The sequence below is a fragment of the Amborella trichopoda genome, chromosome 1 (assembly GCF_054954075.1).
Source record: "Amborella trichopoda isolate Santa Cruz 75 chromosome 1, AtrichopodaSantaCruz75HAP2 v2.0, whole genome shotgun sequence".
NCBI classification, from domain to species: domain Eukaryota; kingdom Viridiplantae; phylum Streptophyta; class Magnoliopsida; order Amborellales; family Amborellaceae; genus Amborella; species Amborella trichopoda.
Genome location: NC_142336.1, coordinates 20,033,516 through 20,051,066, shown reverse-complemented (window position 1 = coordinate 20,051,066; position 17,551 = coordinate 20,033,516). Strand labels below are relative to the sequence as shown.

The window sequence follows — 17,551 nt, the reverse complement described above, 5'->3', positions numbered from 1 at the left end:
TTGTAGGCCGAGTGATCCATTCCTTAGTATGTCCGGGACTGGATGCTGCTAACTGTATGGAAGCATTTCTTTGCTGTAAAGTGGAATGAATACTTTTTCTCCCATTGTAATTGTTCTCTACATCAATGACTTTTTAGATTGCCTGTAATGCTCTTGAAAGGTACATAGATATCCCCTTTTTTTGTTTTATTCATAATGATAATTTGATGTTTGAATAACGTCCTAAGGTCACTATGGTGTCCCAAGTGCTCATCTTGTTCTAAAATTGTGGTGATCATTGATGAGGATTTATAGCTAAATATTATTGGAGATATTGTGGATATGCATTATCCATTTTTTTTGTCTTTAATTGCCTCAAGTCCTACATTGCGTATGAACCTAAAATTGGTTCATGGTAGATCGTGAATTCCATGGTATTGGTCATGATCCTAGGCTCTCTATTGTGGCTCTTGTGAGGCTTATATTATTGATTTGTTGAGGGTGCTTGAAGGAGCTATTCTGATTGGGTGAGAGTTGTATGGTAGTAATCCTTTTAGACTTCTAGACCAATCATAAGTTTTTATGTGCCTTACTATTTTGATCACACATTTGACATGAATCTTGTCAAGACCATGATATTTGTTCCCTCTTAGACCTTTGCATGCAAATTTGATTATGCTGCAAGAATGAATATAAACCGAATAGACTATGTCCATTCATGCGTGTATCTAAACATGGTGAATTTGCTGGACAAGATAACCATATCAATTGGTCTTCTTCTCTTTGCAAAGTTGGTATATCATGCATCATGTTTCTATTTCATAGATCTATATGTTGACTTTTTCACTCGGTGATGTACAGGAGCTTGAAGAATCAGAGAAGATGGATGAGGACAGCAGACTCATTGAAGAGCTTCAAGCAACTTCTGAATGTCAAGCAAACCGTATTTTACAGTTGGAAACAGCTCTAAAGCAGGCACTTTCAAATGTGGAAGAATTTAAGAAGAATAACAGCTCTGAATTGCAGAGGTCAAATGAACTGATCAGTGATTTAAATCGGAAGCTTGGAAATTGTATGCAGTCACTAGAATCCAAAAAGGCTGAGCTTCTGAATCTCCAAACTGCTCTCGGCCAGTACTATGCTGAAAGTGAAGCCAAGGTAAGTTTGACCACTTCTTGCATTTTTTTGTCAAAGGGCTGCATGCAAACTTACCCCATTGATATGTTGCTGGTTGATTTGGTGCATTTCAGGAACGATTGGTTGGCGAATTGGCTATTGCAAGAGAAGAATCTTCTCGTCTTTCCGAATTCTTAAAGGTAAATAATTTCTGATTCTTAACTCTTCTGTGTCTGGCATATACCGATAATGTATATTGATCTTTCTTTTGATTCATTAATGATTACTTGTCAAACTTATGAACATGTGTGCAATGTTAGCTCAAATGATATTGAAATAATATTCAGTGTTTATCCTTTTAGAAAATGAGTTTTGAAGGGAGGGGAAGAGAGGAGAGAGATGGCTACAAGTCGTTCCAGATGCCCCATTTATTTCGCTTTATATATTATGAGTCTAGCTGTATGATTTATGTTAGGGTGCGGTTTGTATAGAGCCGAGGCTCTAAACAATCAAAGTAAAGTGCATCTTCAAATAGTGTCGAGAAATGTGGTTTCAGTACTGGACATCTTTATGATAGCCTTAAAATATATATTTAATTATAAAATTTAAAGCTTCAAAAATAGTGTAGATCGAGCAGATCTATGAAAATCTTGAAAATTGATGGTCAAAAAATGCGTTACAAGATGCACTATTTCTAAAACTTGAAATCCATTTTTTTTTCTCATGTCCATGCATCTTGATGTTGAGATGATCAATTTGAGGATATTTGGCATCAAAACAATGTCTTCTAGTGAAATTTTTGAGGTGGGCTCTAATTTGATTGTTTAAAGCCTCACCTCCTTTACAAATATTATATATATATATATATATATATATATATATATATATATATATATATATATATATATATATATATATATATATAGATATAGATATTGAAACTGTACCAATATAATATATTACATCACTCCTATGCAATTATAAAATTGCCGCATTGCCTCCACGCTGCTCCTTTACATCAAAATTATGATTCTTCCCTTAAACACTGCTCCGACACAACACTTCATAAGAAGCCCGCTCAAGCTGTACACTGGTTGGAATAATAGATAGCTCAGCCTTTAGAAACCAATGCCTGATGGAGCTCTCACATAACTGCAGTTACCGGAGGTGAAACGTCCCACTTTAGACATTAGGGCAGCAATCCAAGTTCTGATTTTTGCAGGTGCAAATTTTTTTCTTACTTCTTTTTTTGTTGGGAGGGGGGGGGGAGGATTTTGCGTTTTTATCTCCCTTACCCATCAAAAGAGAAAATCAAAAGGCTACCATGTGGTTTTTGAGTATTCCTAAAACTTTATCAGCTATGCCATCTTATGCACTTCTTACTTTTCTTAGGATACCAATCATAGGCTTGAGATGGCAAAACAAGAGAAAGATGATGTTTTGGTGAAGTTATCACAAGCTGAAAGGCTATTTTCTGAAAGCCAAAACACAGTGCATAGGCTGGAGGAAGACAATTCAAAATTGCGACGTGCCCTTGAGCAGAGCATGACAAGACTTAACCGGATGTCACTGGATTCTGATTATTTTGTTGATAGGTAAGAATAAACTATAAAATATTTCGAGAATTATATATATTCAATATCTACCATTATAGCATATGGCATATGTAAAAGAATTTAAGACATTGAGATTTCCTTCTGTCATACCAAGCATCTCATTGTTGATTTTGGAAGGTCATTGCTGACTTGTATGAATCTATTATCTTTCCTCATGCTACCACACGGATTTTCATGATTATATTCCTAGAATTTTTTCATAGTTCTAAAGTGATGAATGCTATGTTGCATGGACATCTATACTTGTGTTAGTGTTAGACATGGGTATGGGGCTGTCTGTATCCCCATTCGAAGAAGAATAAGATTTTATGACCTTCTATGCAGTAAAAAGATAATAAAATTTAATATTATTTGCTAACAATCTATTTCGTGGTGAGTAGCCAAAAAACTCAATTATGTGCTGGTTGAATTTATACAAGTTTTCAAAGCTCATATGTGTACTCAAAACAAAAAAGAAGATTGAAATCTACATCGATGATGTAGTCAATGGTTAGTGAACAAGAAGAACAATCTGAAAGAATCTGTCTCGTTATGCTTGCTGATAGTTTTCTAAGATTTGTATGGTACCCAAACATAAGAATCCATTTAATTAGGGTGAATGTAACAAGTATTGGCAAATGAAATTTGAGGACAACTTAATAATCTATATAAGTGAATCATATGTCACCTGCAATGGTCCGGTCTTTGCCCCCTGAAGCTGAATTTAGTTGAAATATTAATGTTTCTGGCAGGCGCATTGTCATCAAATTGCTTGTGACCTATTTCCAGAGAAATCACAGCAAAGAGGTAACTACTTCTTAGTGTGGGATGTTCCTTGTCTAAGTTCTGTTGGGTATTAGTTGTGCATTCTGCCATGGCCATGAACATATCCTTTGATTATTGAAATCAACAGGTTCTGGATCTTATGGTTCGGTTGCTGGGCTTCTCAGAGGAAGACAAACAGAGAATAGGTTTTGCCCAGCATGCTGCTGGGAAAGGTGTTGTGCGGGGGGTGTTGGGTCTTCCTGGGCGCCTGGTTGGTGGCATCATGGGAGGGAGTTCTTCTGGCACTTCTTCACATCTACCATCTGAAAGCCAGGTGAGTTCCGTACATTGAGTTTTCTATTAGTAGCTTAAAATGAACATGTGTGAGGGTTGCTACTTTGCGTGCTTCTTGCTTTCATTTATGCTATTCATGTCTGGGAATATGTAAGAATATATCACATGCATGCCATGGAGAAGAATGATCTCTGCCAAGGTCACATGGTGACATATTGTATCTTTTAGATATTATGGAATGAACTTTTTTAAGCAGAGATTCTGGTTTGGTGGCCAGTATATGACTAGTTGAGCAGCCATATCTGGCCTTGGACGTGGAGAAAGATTGAGGACTGATGCCAGCCACGAGTCCATGTGCTAAGCACATTTCAAAATGTTTAATAATGCTCATCATATTTACTTTCTCTGTTGAGTTATTCTTTATGTTTGAAGTTCAATATAGTTATTCATTTTCTTGTTTATATTTGCCAAACCATTTGTCTAAAGAGGAAATATGAGCAGCAAAAGATGATGAGGATTACTAAGAAATGGGAAAAAGCACTAGAGAAGTATCCCATAGATTAAAATCTTCATGGTTAGTTGGTTGCTCTTATATTAGCTGAAAGCTCTACCCATGCATTGTCCTTATTGTACAATATGTATTACAATTATACTTATTAATTTGTATTACAGTAACCCATTGTTAAATGGTACTTCTGACAAGGTTAACTTGAAATCATAGAACTTGGGTTGTTCCTGAGCCTAGTCATCATCATTGTCGTTATCATCATCAGAGCGTTTTCCCAACCAAGGTCAACTAAAGTTTTGGAGAAGTTTTACGTTGGCTGCCTACCAAGCACAACTCATCTCCTTTACCCATGCTTGTTCCTGAGCCTTGTTATAAGGAGTTGAATTGGCTGAGTCATAGAAAGACTGGGGCACTCGGCCGAGTCTCTTTAAGATCCAAGGTTGGCTGCATTTCATACTACTTGCTGAGACTTGCCACTTTGCCAAGCTGATTTGACTAGAGTGTGTCCTGAGTCTACTTGACAAGTTTTAAAACATCTCTATCTTATAAATCTGATTGCTGATCCAGTCACCAAGGGGGTGCATAATCAAATCATTGACTCAGCCACGGGAGTCCATAAGACAATGATAGTAAAATCTCTCTGTGAAGATGTGTTTTCACTTAAACTTGTGGAGTTCAGGCTACATTAAATTAGCTGAACAATATGGCAAAAAGTGAAGTACTGTCATTCTCTCCTACTTCATTTTGGATGGCACCACCAAACATAACTTTCCCAAATTGCTAAAAATGGCAATATATAAAAATGACATCTGAAATCTTTTACCAATTGAGGAGACTGTATTCAAAAGTATAGTTGAGTGGCTCAAGGATAGGACTGGAGGTTTTCCTTGCCACAACATTGGAAAGGAAGGTCCATAACCATTTCTCAATTGTTGACATCGAAGAGGTTCCTTAGGAAACAACTTGCAGAACCCATAGTCAGGGATACAAACAACTTTTTGATTTTCATATACTTTCAGCTCCTAAACAGGGAACTGAATATCCCTCACACACTCTCTTTCCTTGTTACAAAAGAACAGAATGGCTGTTGTTTTAGGAGAACCTAGAAATTGGAAGGGAATCTGTTGCCCTTTCAGCATCAAAGGGTGATGCACCAAGCCTGGATGTGGCTTGGTCTTTCTATTATAGCTGATGGAATATTGTCAAATATGACAGTGCAATCCTGAACATTTTGTGGGGTTAAGTGGCTCGCATCAATTAAAGAATCCTTCACTACCCTAATGGCCATAGTTTAAAATAAGAAGGTCTAGTGGCACCCAAGCAGCTGGTGAGCTTGGGTGCCTAGGCAGTTGGAAACTAGAAATAACTAAAAAGCATCCTTTTTAGGTGTTTGAAATGAGGTGTTACCATTATTTATAGTTGTACTTATTATACCTATACACCAAACTATTGCTGGAGCAATGTTCATTATGCTTTTCTTATGCATCTTAAATGTGATTGTGTGAATGAGTGACTTTGTGACATGCATTGTGTATAACCCGGATTTCTTGATGTCTGGAACTGCAGTTTGGTCTCTACACTCACAAAAACGCATTAGCTCTAAGCACCCATGAAGTTTTGAAATGGAGTCGCTTATCTGAAAAAGTTTTTTCCTGATTTTGAGAAACAGTTGATTCCAATCTTATATCTGATGTTGGGCTAGAAGTGAACTGTTTATGGGCCCAGATTTGGCTGCTCACTTTGTCAGTAACCCACCCTGCACCATGGGCGTCCGATATAGCGCCACTCAAGGTTTGGTTGGAGAATAGAAAAGATGGATTACTAAAATAATCAGTGTCTGAATCTGCCTGCTTGCACACCTAAAATCAAATTTGAAAATGCGGAACTCATTGAAGTTGTTACTATCTCATGACTCGCATTCAAATTGGGACCCACATTTAAATTATAATATCACTTATTTTATTCAATTTATGAGTTAGATGAGTCAATTGCTCTAGTAAATATCATTGGTCCATACGTTGGAATATTCTATTTATTAACAAACAGAAATGATAAATACAAATGTTCTGAAATTTCATGATAATAAAAACTTATCGAACTCCTAAAAGTTTAAAGATGTGGAAAAATGATTTTTGCATTAAGAAAAATTAATGCTTAACATATAAATTTACTTTTCCTTGAATTTACTGGTTTGAGCACATTTATGATTTTAGTGTAGGTTTAACATACAAGTATATACGTTTTGCTGTTTCTTTTTCCTCTTTCCTTTTTGCTTGCAAAATTCCCTCAATCTCCATGTGAAACCTCTAGAGTTCAAGGGGGTCTAAGTCTCCAATCTTCATTGACATATATATTTGTTTGCCGCAAACAATTGATGAGTTGCAACTTTTTTCTGTTTTTGGCATCCTAGTGGTTTTGAGAGCCAGTTTTAGGATGGGTAGGAAAGGGCGCACTGGAAGTTTTTCAGCTCCAATTAGGAGTTTATGAAGGGCCTGGGAGTTGCAGAAAACTACTCATGGTTTTCTATCTATTGCTAGAGAAAAGAAACACTTTATGGTGTTGTCCAATTATGTATAGTTTAGTGATTCTGTTGGGACGTGGTTTCCTGATTTCTCATAGGACCTAGTTAATTCGATCTCTCTTGGTGGGACCACATATTAATGAGTCTGGTGAAGAGGGCAGATTACTTGCCTCTGTCATGATGGGTTGTCATTGTTTTATTTGTTGGCTTATGATGCCATGGACTGACCTTAAAATGCTGGAGTATATAGGATCTTCTTGAAGCTCCAAATGGAGCTGTGATATAAATTCTATCTTTCCTTGTTTGCTATTAACCTTTGCATCGGTATGTAAAGTTCTAGTGGCCCATTTGGCCATGTATCACTTTTTTTCAGTTCACTAGATTTGACAATCTTCATGGTGCACTGTTGAACAGTCTTTTGCAGATCTCTGGGTCGACTTCCTACTCAAAGAAACTGAAGAAAGAGATAGGAGAGAAAATGCAGTAGCTAGTGCCAGGTTGGGAGCATCACCATCTAAGCAATCTCCACAACAGCCTGGAACAAGTAGCAGCAGCACTGCTGATTCAGGCACAAGGGTATATGCTGCTGCTTCTGGTGCATCATCTCATATTCATATTCCCAGAGAGCCTCAAGGCTCACCGGAGAGTGAGTTCTCAACCGTTCCTTTGACTTCATCAACTCCACAAGGCACATGGTCATCAAGATTTGTCCCGAGATACTGAATCTGAATCATTATGTTCTGTGATGAGTCTTAGAGGTTTGCAGTGTGTTTGTATCAGTTTATATCCTTGCAATTCTTTCCCCATAGAAGAAAAATAAATTTTTTTTCCAATAGAATTAAAAGATTGCGTCGGTTCTGTTACCTTGTGAGTCATGCCAATTTGCAGTCATGTTTCAAGGCTGAGGCAGCAGTCTAGGTTAGTCATTCGATTGACCTGATCACTATAAGAAGTGCTCTCTCTGTCTATCTATTTATCTATCTCTCTCTTTTGTGTATGCTCCTGCACACATTCTGACAAATGGAGATTATTGATATGGTTGATGGACTCATAGGAGGCGCCGGTTACTTATGATCATTAGGCGAGGACACCACAATGTCGCTGGCTCGTAGATCGTTTTTGAAAATGGATGCCCAACACACTGTCTCCCTGGTCAACCAAAAGAATCTGCCCTTGTATGGACTCAGTATTTTTTATTTATTTTTATTTTTTAAATGTCAAATTGAGACCTGTTGAGAATTAAACAGTAAACACCATATTGTGGCGCCTGCCACCTTGACCACCTCTGCAGAGCCTGTTTTTGGGTGACCATTGTTCATTGAGGAGGGCCACTTGACCCAAAGAATTGAATTGGAGTAAATATGAGAAGATCCGAAGTAAACAATAGTGATTCACAACCAAAATCATTAGTTTTTTTTTAGTCATATTACTTGTGACTCGTAAGGGTCATAAAATATGTGATCCATCACATGGTGCTAGGAGCTTTTTTTAAAGGGATTGTATACAATGAGGCTATTTGTCTTTCATACAGGGGAGGTCATCATTATTAATAAACATCCGATGTGAAATTTGATAGCTTGGGAGATTAATTGTGACTATTTTTTACCGAAGGTAAATGGTCTCGTTGTATACTTTCTCCTTTCTAAATAAATTAATGGTCCAAATAACAATCAATATCAAATAGTGTCAATGAACCAAAAAAACAAAAAACATCTTATGTCCTTAACCAGCTGGTAGGGAGTTTATGGAAATAGGATTGGGTACTATACCTATGGTCAGGGAATACATTCTCTGCCAGATGTAGTGAGACGTTATTAAAAAGTGAGCTACAACTTAACCCACTATCTTAGGATAAATATGAATAGTAGATGTTGTAGTATGTATTTTATCCCATGTTAATAGCAAGTATGGAATATTTTCTTTTTTTTCTTCTAAGTGATAGCATATTGGATACTTATACCTAACATTCATCACCAGTACAGTGCAGTTCTTATCTGCTGGTAGTGGTGAGATTGTTACACACATGGTGGGGATTGGTTACTCACTAAAAACATCAACTCAGTAGTCCCACCTATTCCCCACTCAAAAATTTGGGGCCGCTTTAAGTGCGGCAACAATGACGAATATGGTTCCCATGCTGTTCGTAGATAGAACGTAGACCCTAGATGTTAGTCCAAGTATAAGGGGCAAGCTTTCTATGATTTTTCTACAACATAAAACTTATATATTTCCTTTTATCCAAGGGTCTATTATGAATGGAGAATGTCACGTCTCTACAGTATTTTATTCTTAAGTTTTTCTATAAAATATTTTGATACCAAATTTTGAGCGTCCAATCCTCTATTGAACTCACACATGTAAAAAATATAAAAAAAGATTCTCAATAAAATAAAATATCCAAAAATTCTGGTCCATAATAAATCTTTCTCCCACAAATATCCAATTTGCTCACACGGGCTTACACGCTTATTAGTTGATACCAAGAACCAAGTGAAGCAACGTGTAAAAGATGAAAAATATGTTACATGTTAGTGCTTTGTGTTTTATCACTCATAGTTATTTTGTAAAACGTATTTAAGGTGGAATTCTTATTTCAATGCTCTCTCTCTCTCACTATATATATATATATATATATATATATATAGTAACATATCCTACAGGGTGTACCTGTAATCCATTGAGAAGCCGGATGGTGGGAAGCTCTGGCTCAGTTACTTTGATATGATCAATTATGTGTCATTGCTATAGACTGTAGAGCATAGGTCTATTGGATCAATTTGAGACACGACGAAACATGATTCGAGACTAGCCAAATGGAGTACTTCAATACCTAGAATCAAAGCCTCGAGATCTCACATACTTTTTAATGAGAAATGATATTTAAATCCGATTTAAATATTTATTAGGATTTTTTTAGAATTTTTTGGATTTTTTAAATCACCAAAAATATGATTTTCAAAATTATCCGGGCTTATGTAAGGACGTCCATGTAGATGCCACTTGGCACTTGAGTGGCCATAGGATGGCCTCGTGGCACCATGGACCTCTTACATTTGGCCCCCCTTCCTTGGGCACAAATTCTCATGCATTGGAGACCCTATGGCGCTTAATCACTTATTATTTATTTCAAACTTTATGTTATATTGTTAATTATAATTATGACTTAATGTTGGTTTTTTGTCACATGCTTAAATGTCACATATGTGACATGCTTGGCTTGTATAGAGCCAAAACACTTATTCAAATAAAATGGTATTTTTAAAATATTGTTATTCATATGTGACATGCCATGTGAAGATTTCATGTGGAAGTGCCCCATCGGCGTGACCCATGTGAATTGTGTAAGGTGCATGTGAAGGGTGTGAGTTGAGTAAATTCTATTGGCGATGTCATAACCCACCATATGATTGACACATTTTACCAACATATCCTTATCCTTGATCGTTCTCTACACATAAATTTATTAAAATCTCAAGGGTCTTTATGTAAAGTTCTTTTGGATTTGATTGGAATTAATTTATGCGGACAATGACAAAAGGGTAATGTGGCTTTGATTTAGGGTTTATGAGGTGATAAGGTGCTTAAATATTATCCCTTCATCCTAGTGGTTGGATGGAGATGAGTGGTTAGGATAATTAACCTCTCATGTGTCATTGATAAAGTATATCAAGGGTCATGATCAATTCATAACTTATACACTTCACATAAATACACTTAAGACCCAAATTCAAACCTTAAGAAAACACTTATCATTAATCAAAGAGAGAGGATAGATATCAAAACTAGGCCTCCACGTTCAGCCCCTTTGGGCTCATGTTCTTGGTTAGAAGATGATCTTTTATGGAGCCCCTTCTTTCCACAAGGTCAAGTCTATCATATGTCACCATCAAGGTATCATGTATTTGTGAGTTTTTCCTTCATTGCCTCACTTCCTTATTATCTAAACCTGCTGTAAATTCTTGTTTACTAAAGTTTAACTTCCCATTTTTATTGCTTTTAAATGATCTTTAAGTTAGATACATAAAGTGTCTCCCTTAACTTTGATCATGAGTTCTATACCTTGATTGCTTTATAAATCATGTGTAGTTTCTCATAGATCATTTCCATTCAATTTTTCTTAAGTATATCTTTATTAATATTCAAGTTCAGAGAATTCATATCTATTTTAAAGGTCCGTTTGTGGAGTTAGAGTTCATCTTTTGACATTGAGAAAAACTTTGGTGGACCGGTGGACCATATGGAGTAGTTTGTTCATATTTGGCTTGTTTTGAGTATGATCTCTCTTATTCTCTTTTGCAAACTGATATCCATCATTTTAATCTTTCTTATTGGGCCTTATTAGTTATTTTAAAAGTGTTCCAAGCTTCTCCCATTTGAATTAATCACCTTGATATTATAAAATCACTCTTGTACTCATCTTTGGGACAAAATTAAGTCCTCAAAAGCCTCGATTGTAGGCAGGGCACAAGGGGTTCGAACCATGGCTTCCCCCAAGATCATTTGCGTGTTGATATATTTATTGTTATTAAGTGATTAATGAATGATAGAACTGAATATGTTATTCGAATATCGAGAATACTCTTAAAATCTTGTGATATGAGCTATAATATTATACTCTATTGTTCGTGCAAATGGAAATCCCATTTGATTGTTATGAGAAACTATATGAATTGTATAAGACCATGTGGCATATGATGCGAATGTTGAAGAAGAGATGTTTATGTAAATTTTATAAATTGATGAATTTGAGCATGAGTTTAGTAATATGTTGTAGAGATGTACATTTAAGTATTTGGACATTGTATTGTGCTTAATTGTATTTTGAGAAAGAGATATCTAAGGGACCTATTAGAGTTGTAATTTTATTTATTAAGGTTGGTACATACCAATTTTGAAGGCTGAAATTCATATATCATAGTTTTGTATTGAGTTCTTCATGTATTAAAAGCCTTATGTTTTAATAGAATGGAAATTTTTTTAAGTTATGAATCTAGACCCTTCGTCTTATACCACCCACAGACATGTCATGTGTGTGTTTATTGATTCAGTTATATTCTATGCTGCAACTCAATGTCCATGCAAGTTGTATCTGACATTGTTTTTTGAATGCACATGATGCATATGCTTGTCAGAGAAAAGGGAGGGAGGGAGAGAAGGATTAAACAAAGGAAAATGTTTTGAATCAAAACAAGTAAAATTTCACCTAAAAACTTACAAAAAATTCTTCAAACGACCATCTTGGCCTTGACCAACATGGCTGTTAAAAAAATTAGGATTTCAAGCCCAAAAAATAATCTATATTGTTACACATTATCTAGACTGTCCATTTCACCCTAAAAATAAATTTTCACAGAGAGACAAGATCTGTGCCCTTTTTTTATATTCAAATTTCATAGTTGGTGCTGGAAATTGATTTTAGAGGAGATTTTTAATGCTCAAAGTGCTTTTCGAATGATGACTGGAGTGGAGGTGTTCCTTTATTTTGATAAAGCCTAGACCTTATAGAAACTGCATCCAATAAAAAAAAAAGTTGATGATGAAGAAGAAGAAGAAGAGGAGAAAGGACGCATAGAGACGTGACGAGGTGAAGTTAGTGGGGGAGATTATGAGATGGACTTTCATGGATTATCCCCTTCTATTCCCTCCTATTTAATACTAAAGGTGGCATTGGGTTAGGCTTGGGCTGGGCCAGCTCTGACCTTGTGCTTGTCCCCTTAGGGTTGGCCCTAAACCTAATAGGTTGGGGCTGGCCAAGCTGGGGTTGGCCAAAAAATAATGAAGAAAGAATAGAAGAAAAAAAGAAAAAAAAGAGGGGAGGGCCAAGCCAAGCTGTGCCGGCCTTGGCCTTAACCTGGCCCAGGCCCTACTTTTTTATGGCCTATCCGGCCTTCTTTTGTATATCTATATGTGTGTGTCGTATAATTTATATATAGTGTCAACTTTCAACAATGAAAGTTAAGCGCACCTAATTACCCAAAAAAAAAAAGTTAGGCACACATTTCAATATTACTAAAAGATGTAGTTTTGGTGTCAGAAACTATTATGATGACCTTAATATAATATTTAACGCTAAAAAAACGAATTGAGTAGATCTATCAACACTTATAAATTCTAAATATTGGATGATCTGGATAAACAAGATATACTATTTTTAGGACCTCAAATCTTTTCTATTATCATATTTATATATCTCGAGGTTGAGATCAAATGTGGGGTTTTTCTCCTTTTCATTGGGTTAAAGCAATTTTGATGATGCGTTTTCAAATTTTGTTGTTTCAAAATTGTTACATCAGTCAATTAAGTGTACTTTAAAAGATGATGGTCAAAACAAGTCCTCCCAACATGCTTTTTGAAGATGCAGAAATCCTCAACTTGATCATATCGACCTTGATGATTATGAATAAAAAAAAAAAGATTTCAACGCCTAAAAGTAGTATATCTTGTAAGATATGATCTGGACCACCAATTTTCAAGTATTATTGACATGCTAGATCTACACCATTTTTAGAGTTTTAAATTTGGATACTGGTTTTACTAGTCTTAAGACTCACATGTAGATATGCATCCCCTTATCTATTTTTGAAATGGATTTTGGACCTAGTTTTTTAGATATATAATATTTAACATGAAAATCATGAATGTGTAAAAAAAACAAATAAATTTTACAAATTAAACTGATAGTTTGACAAAAAATTTTAAATCAGTGATTTTGGCTTTGTTAGGAGAGAGCGCATCTCCATGTGGTCTAATAATGACGAGGACCTAAAAGTTTCTCTTAAAATTGTCCCAAGCTTCGGCAAAGGAAGCGAGGTGTGTTAGACAACCGGCGTTTTAGTTGTTCAACGCATCCTAGGTGTTTCAGGTGCCTGAACGACATTTTATTTGGTGGCATTAGAATGTGCATCCCCACATATTCTCATAAGACCGCTGCCTTATACTACGCAGGCACACATATAGAGAGAGGCACGTACAAGAGAGAGATGTTGGTTGTCAAAAAGGAGAAATGAAAATCTGTCACTTGTTTGATGTTATGGATTAATAGTAAGATGGGGATTAGTCATCAGGTGTGGGGTTATGATTTAGACAACCATCTTGAAATGGAGATAGTTTTACAACTACACGGCAAGCCTTGAAAAGCATTTCTTGATGCATTACATCATTTGGAAGAGAGAAGGGATTTTGGGTTTTCTTCAAAGGCTTGTAGGATCAGGTTCTAAATATCTGGGTTCAAAAATTCGCTGCTTCGATTCGGATTGGGTACCGTCAGAGCTGTCTCGGACCCACGAATAAAATGGGAGTTGGCCGTGTCACTATAGTGAAGCGTTGCGATGACGTCACGGATCGATTTTTTTTTTTTTAATGTCATAGCATTAAAATTTTTAAATTTTTTTAATGTCATAAGATTAAAATTTATTGAGAATTTTATTTTATTTTTAATCATACAATATAGAAGCATTTTCTAATAATATCATGTTTATTATGATATTATAATTAATAATTATACATTGATAATCAAATCTTGTATTTTATTTATTAATTTATTTGTACTATATAATATTATTTTTTTTTATAATTTAAATAATATTTTTTAAAGGGATAATCTAAACTTTACAACCCTTCAAGTTACAAAGGTTAAAGATAAGAAAGTTGTGAAGGATGGATTTACTAATTTCATAGTTTATTTTTTAAAAAAAAGTTACTTTTTATCATATCTTCATCATTAAGTAAAGGTAAAAAAAGTTACTTTTTATCGTATCTTCATCATTAAGTAAAGGCAATGTTGTAAATATTACTACAAAGCAAAAGGTATTTTTGTCATCTTCATGAAGGGTAAAGTTTAAATTTTCAATAAAAAACAAAAGCACTTGGTAAATAAAATTCCAGGACACTAACTTTCAAAATACCATTGTATTTTTGTAAAAATTTCAAAATTTCCATTTCTTAATGGTTAAATTGTATATTAAAATAGTTTTTTAAACAAAAATTAATCATCTTTTTTGATAAATACACCCACCACAACCCTTTCTAACTTTAACCTTTGTATTTTGAGGGGTTGTTAACTCTAGACAATCCATTTTTTAGATTATATTATAAGACATTTTAGATTTGTTCTTATTTGTATAGTAAAATAATTGTAAAATATGAATCAACAATTTCAATTTCAATGTATAACATTATAGTTAGTTAGATTGTGATAATTTTGGGCGAGTAAAGCGAATTAATAAATGTTTGATACTTTGATGTGATACTAATTTCACTTCATATAGAAAATTATTAGTTTTAATTTTATACTATGAAAGTGTTTGTTAATATTTTTAAATTATTTTGATGTAATATTATAATACTATATTATAATTAATAATTATACAAACATTCAGATATGAAAACAATATTTTAGTATTCACCTATCTTTACAAAGTAATGAAAGTACCTAATATACCACTCCTAATTTCTTTTAAAAACTAAAAAAACACTATTTTTTTTTTATTTTTGGGACAAAACTTACTGATTCCGCCGATTTTCTGATCCAACAATTCGACATGAATTTGGGGTGGACGATCTGGGTCGTCGATCCGTTTTTTTTTAAACCTTGCTAAATACTGTTTTGAGGATCATTATATTGCTGTTAATAATCAATGAGAAGATGTCAAAGACCAGGGGGCTCTGATGCTTGAGCTTCGACGTCAGCCTATAAGAAGAGAATCAAGCAAGTTTAGAGGTTGCTTCGATTGTTTTTGTTTTTGAACGTTTAGATTCTTTGTGGGTCAGGTTTGGTTCCACCTTAGGTCATCATCCATATCTAGCATTTCAGCCATTCATACATTCTATCCAAGTTGACCATCCATATCCATTTGTTCCTGTTCACTCTGAGAAAAAAAAGGATTTGTTGTTTTTCTTGATATTGAAGTGACTAAAATTTATCAACGGGAAGAAACTTTAGGGGGGATCATCTTGATTACCTATTCCCCAACTAATCCCATGTTCGCCAAATTTTTTTGACATTTGCCTCTTCATAGAGCTGTTTCCCTCTAGTTTCCTGTTGATCACTTATTCATATTTATATTTTAATTTTTTTAGAAAGATAGACATCAGTTTTTCCAATCGACCCCAAATCGTTGGGATAAGTTTTGCAATTAGGGCAGGTTATGGCTTGATGGAGCTAGATCACAAGTACACTTTCCTGGATAAATTAGCTAATTTGGCAGGGATGACATTAGTTATAAATAATAATTAAAATAGATAGAGAAAAATAAGAGGTCTAAGCTCATTGGCTATTTTTAGGGGCTTTATGGAGCCCAAAGCTTATGGTTTCCCAATCAGTTAGATCGATTTTGTTTTATGGCATGAGGCAGAAAAGTTTTTATTCAGAATAGAGCAATGATCCAATGCAACGGCTGTATTATAGTATAATGCAACAATATTTCTAGAAAATCATGTTTGTGATATTTATATGACTCGAAATTTTGTGCACACACTCTCTTCATCTCAATAATCAATCTCCCAAAAAAGTTCAATTTGAACCCTAGATATGGTCAAAAAAGTTCTTATTCAGAATAGAGCAATGATCCAAGGCAACGGTTGTATTATAGTATAATGCAACGACACTTCTAGAAAACCATGTTTTTGATATTTGTATGACTCAGAATTTTGTACACACACTCTCTTCATCTCAATAATCAATCTCCCCCCCATAAAAAGGTCAATTTGAACCCTAGATATGGTTAAAATGAGTCCCCTCCAAAAACGAATCTAGACCATTCATTTTGTGAATTTCTAGATCTTAGCCTTTATAAACTCAAAATCATTTTTTTCTTTTTTAACATTGTTCATCTAATGATAATAAAGCCATCCAAAAAAATTAGAAATGAAAAAATCTTTCTAAGGCCTAGATCTAAGCATCTCACCAAAATGAACGGTCTATGTAATTGGGCTAAAAAAATACTTTCTAGGTTGTGTTTTCAAATTTTTTTTTTTCTTTTATTTTTCATTAGAATGAAAAGAGTATATATTTCAAAATTTAGATCAAACAAATGGTCATAAGATGGTTTTTTAAGGTTGTTACATCATATTACCATACAACGGTTGCATGGAATCATTGCCCTTCAAAATAAACATCAAAACTTTGAATAACAACTACAAGCAATAAGTAAAATTTACTTGCCCTAATGAAATTCAAGCACACATATGTTTATAGATGTGTGTGTTTCTTTTACTCTTTTCAGATATGCTTTAGTCCCTAGCCCTAGCAAGCAAGAAGGTTTCAGTTAAGCCAAGACGCGGGCCTGAAATTCAGGTATGTTTCTTATAGATTTTTCCCCCTTATATTTTCACCACTAGCCTGAAATTCTAGTATGTTTCTTATAGATTTTTTCTCTCATATTTTCACCTTTCAAATAGTATTTTGATTTTTTTTCTTTTTAATAGTTAATGGGAAATTTTCCTCCTCTACTATTCTAGATCCATGACAATGGAGGATTCCGGACGGGTCAAGGCTTTTTTGTGCGATCTTTTTAAATAGGAAGGTTTTTCTGTTTTTAGAAAGGTTTTTTGTTTTTTGTTTTTTTTTTTTTATTATTATTATTAATTATTTTTTTTAAAGTATTTTAGATTGATCTAAGACCATGGACGATTTTGGCTTTTTTGTGCACATCTTTTCAAAAAAGAAAATTTTCCTTTTTTAGATGTTTTCTTCTTTTTATTTATTTTTTAGGTCGCTTCTTTAGCTATTTTCCAAGTATATAGTTCTAAGTAAACAGCAAAGTGAAAACTTGT

The 17,551-nt window shown here is 34.6% G+C and overlaps 1 protein-coding gene across 26 annotated transcripts in view; it reads left to right on the top strand.

Moving 5' to 3' along the window:
- Positions 1 to 8,181, top strand: part of LOC18429840 (golgin candidate 3) — a 37,591-nt gene extending 29,410 nt beyond the window's left edge. For 15 of the 26 annotated variants that reach the window (XM_088861941.1, XM_088861938.1, XM_088861929.1 and 12 more), the window contains exons 10-15: positions 841 to 1,137; positions 1,230 to 1,295; positions 2,488 to 2,690; positions 3,443 to 3,497; positions 3,604 to 3,789; positions 7,193 to 8,181. In XM_088861941.1, coding sequence (XP_088718067.1) covers positions 841 to 1,137; positions 1,230 to 1,295; positions 2,488 to 2,690; positions 3,443 to 3,497; positions 3,604 to 3,789; positions 7,193 to 7,501 — 1,116 coding nt within the window. In that variant the 3' untranslated portion in view covers positions 7,502 to 8,181. Of the gene's footprint in view, positions 1 to 840; positions 1,138 to 1,229; positions 1,296 to 2,253; positions 2,318 to 2,487; positions 2,691 to 3,442; positions 3,498 to 3,603; positions 3,790 to 7,192 lie in introns of those variants that run through there. The other 11 variants (XR_016052062.1, XR_016052061.1, XR_016052060.1 and 8 more) reach the window with 3 other exon arrangements.
- The last annotated feature ends 9,370 nt before the right edge of the window (positions 8,182 to 17,551 follow it).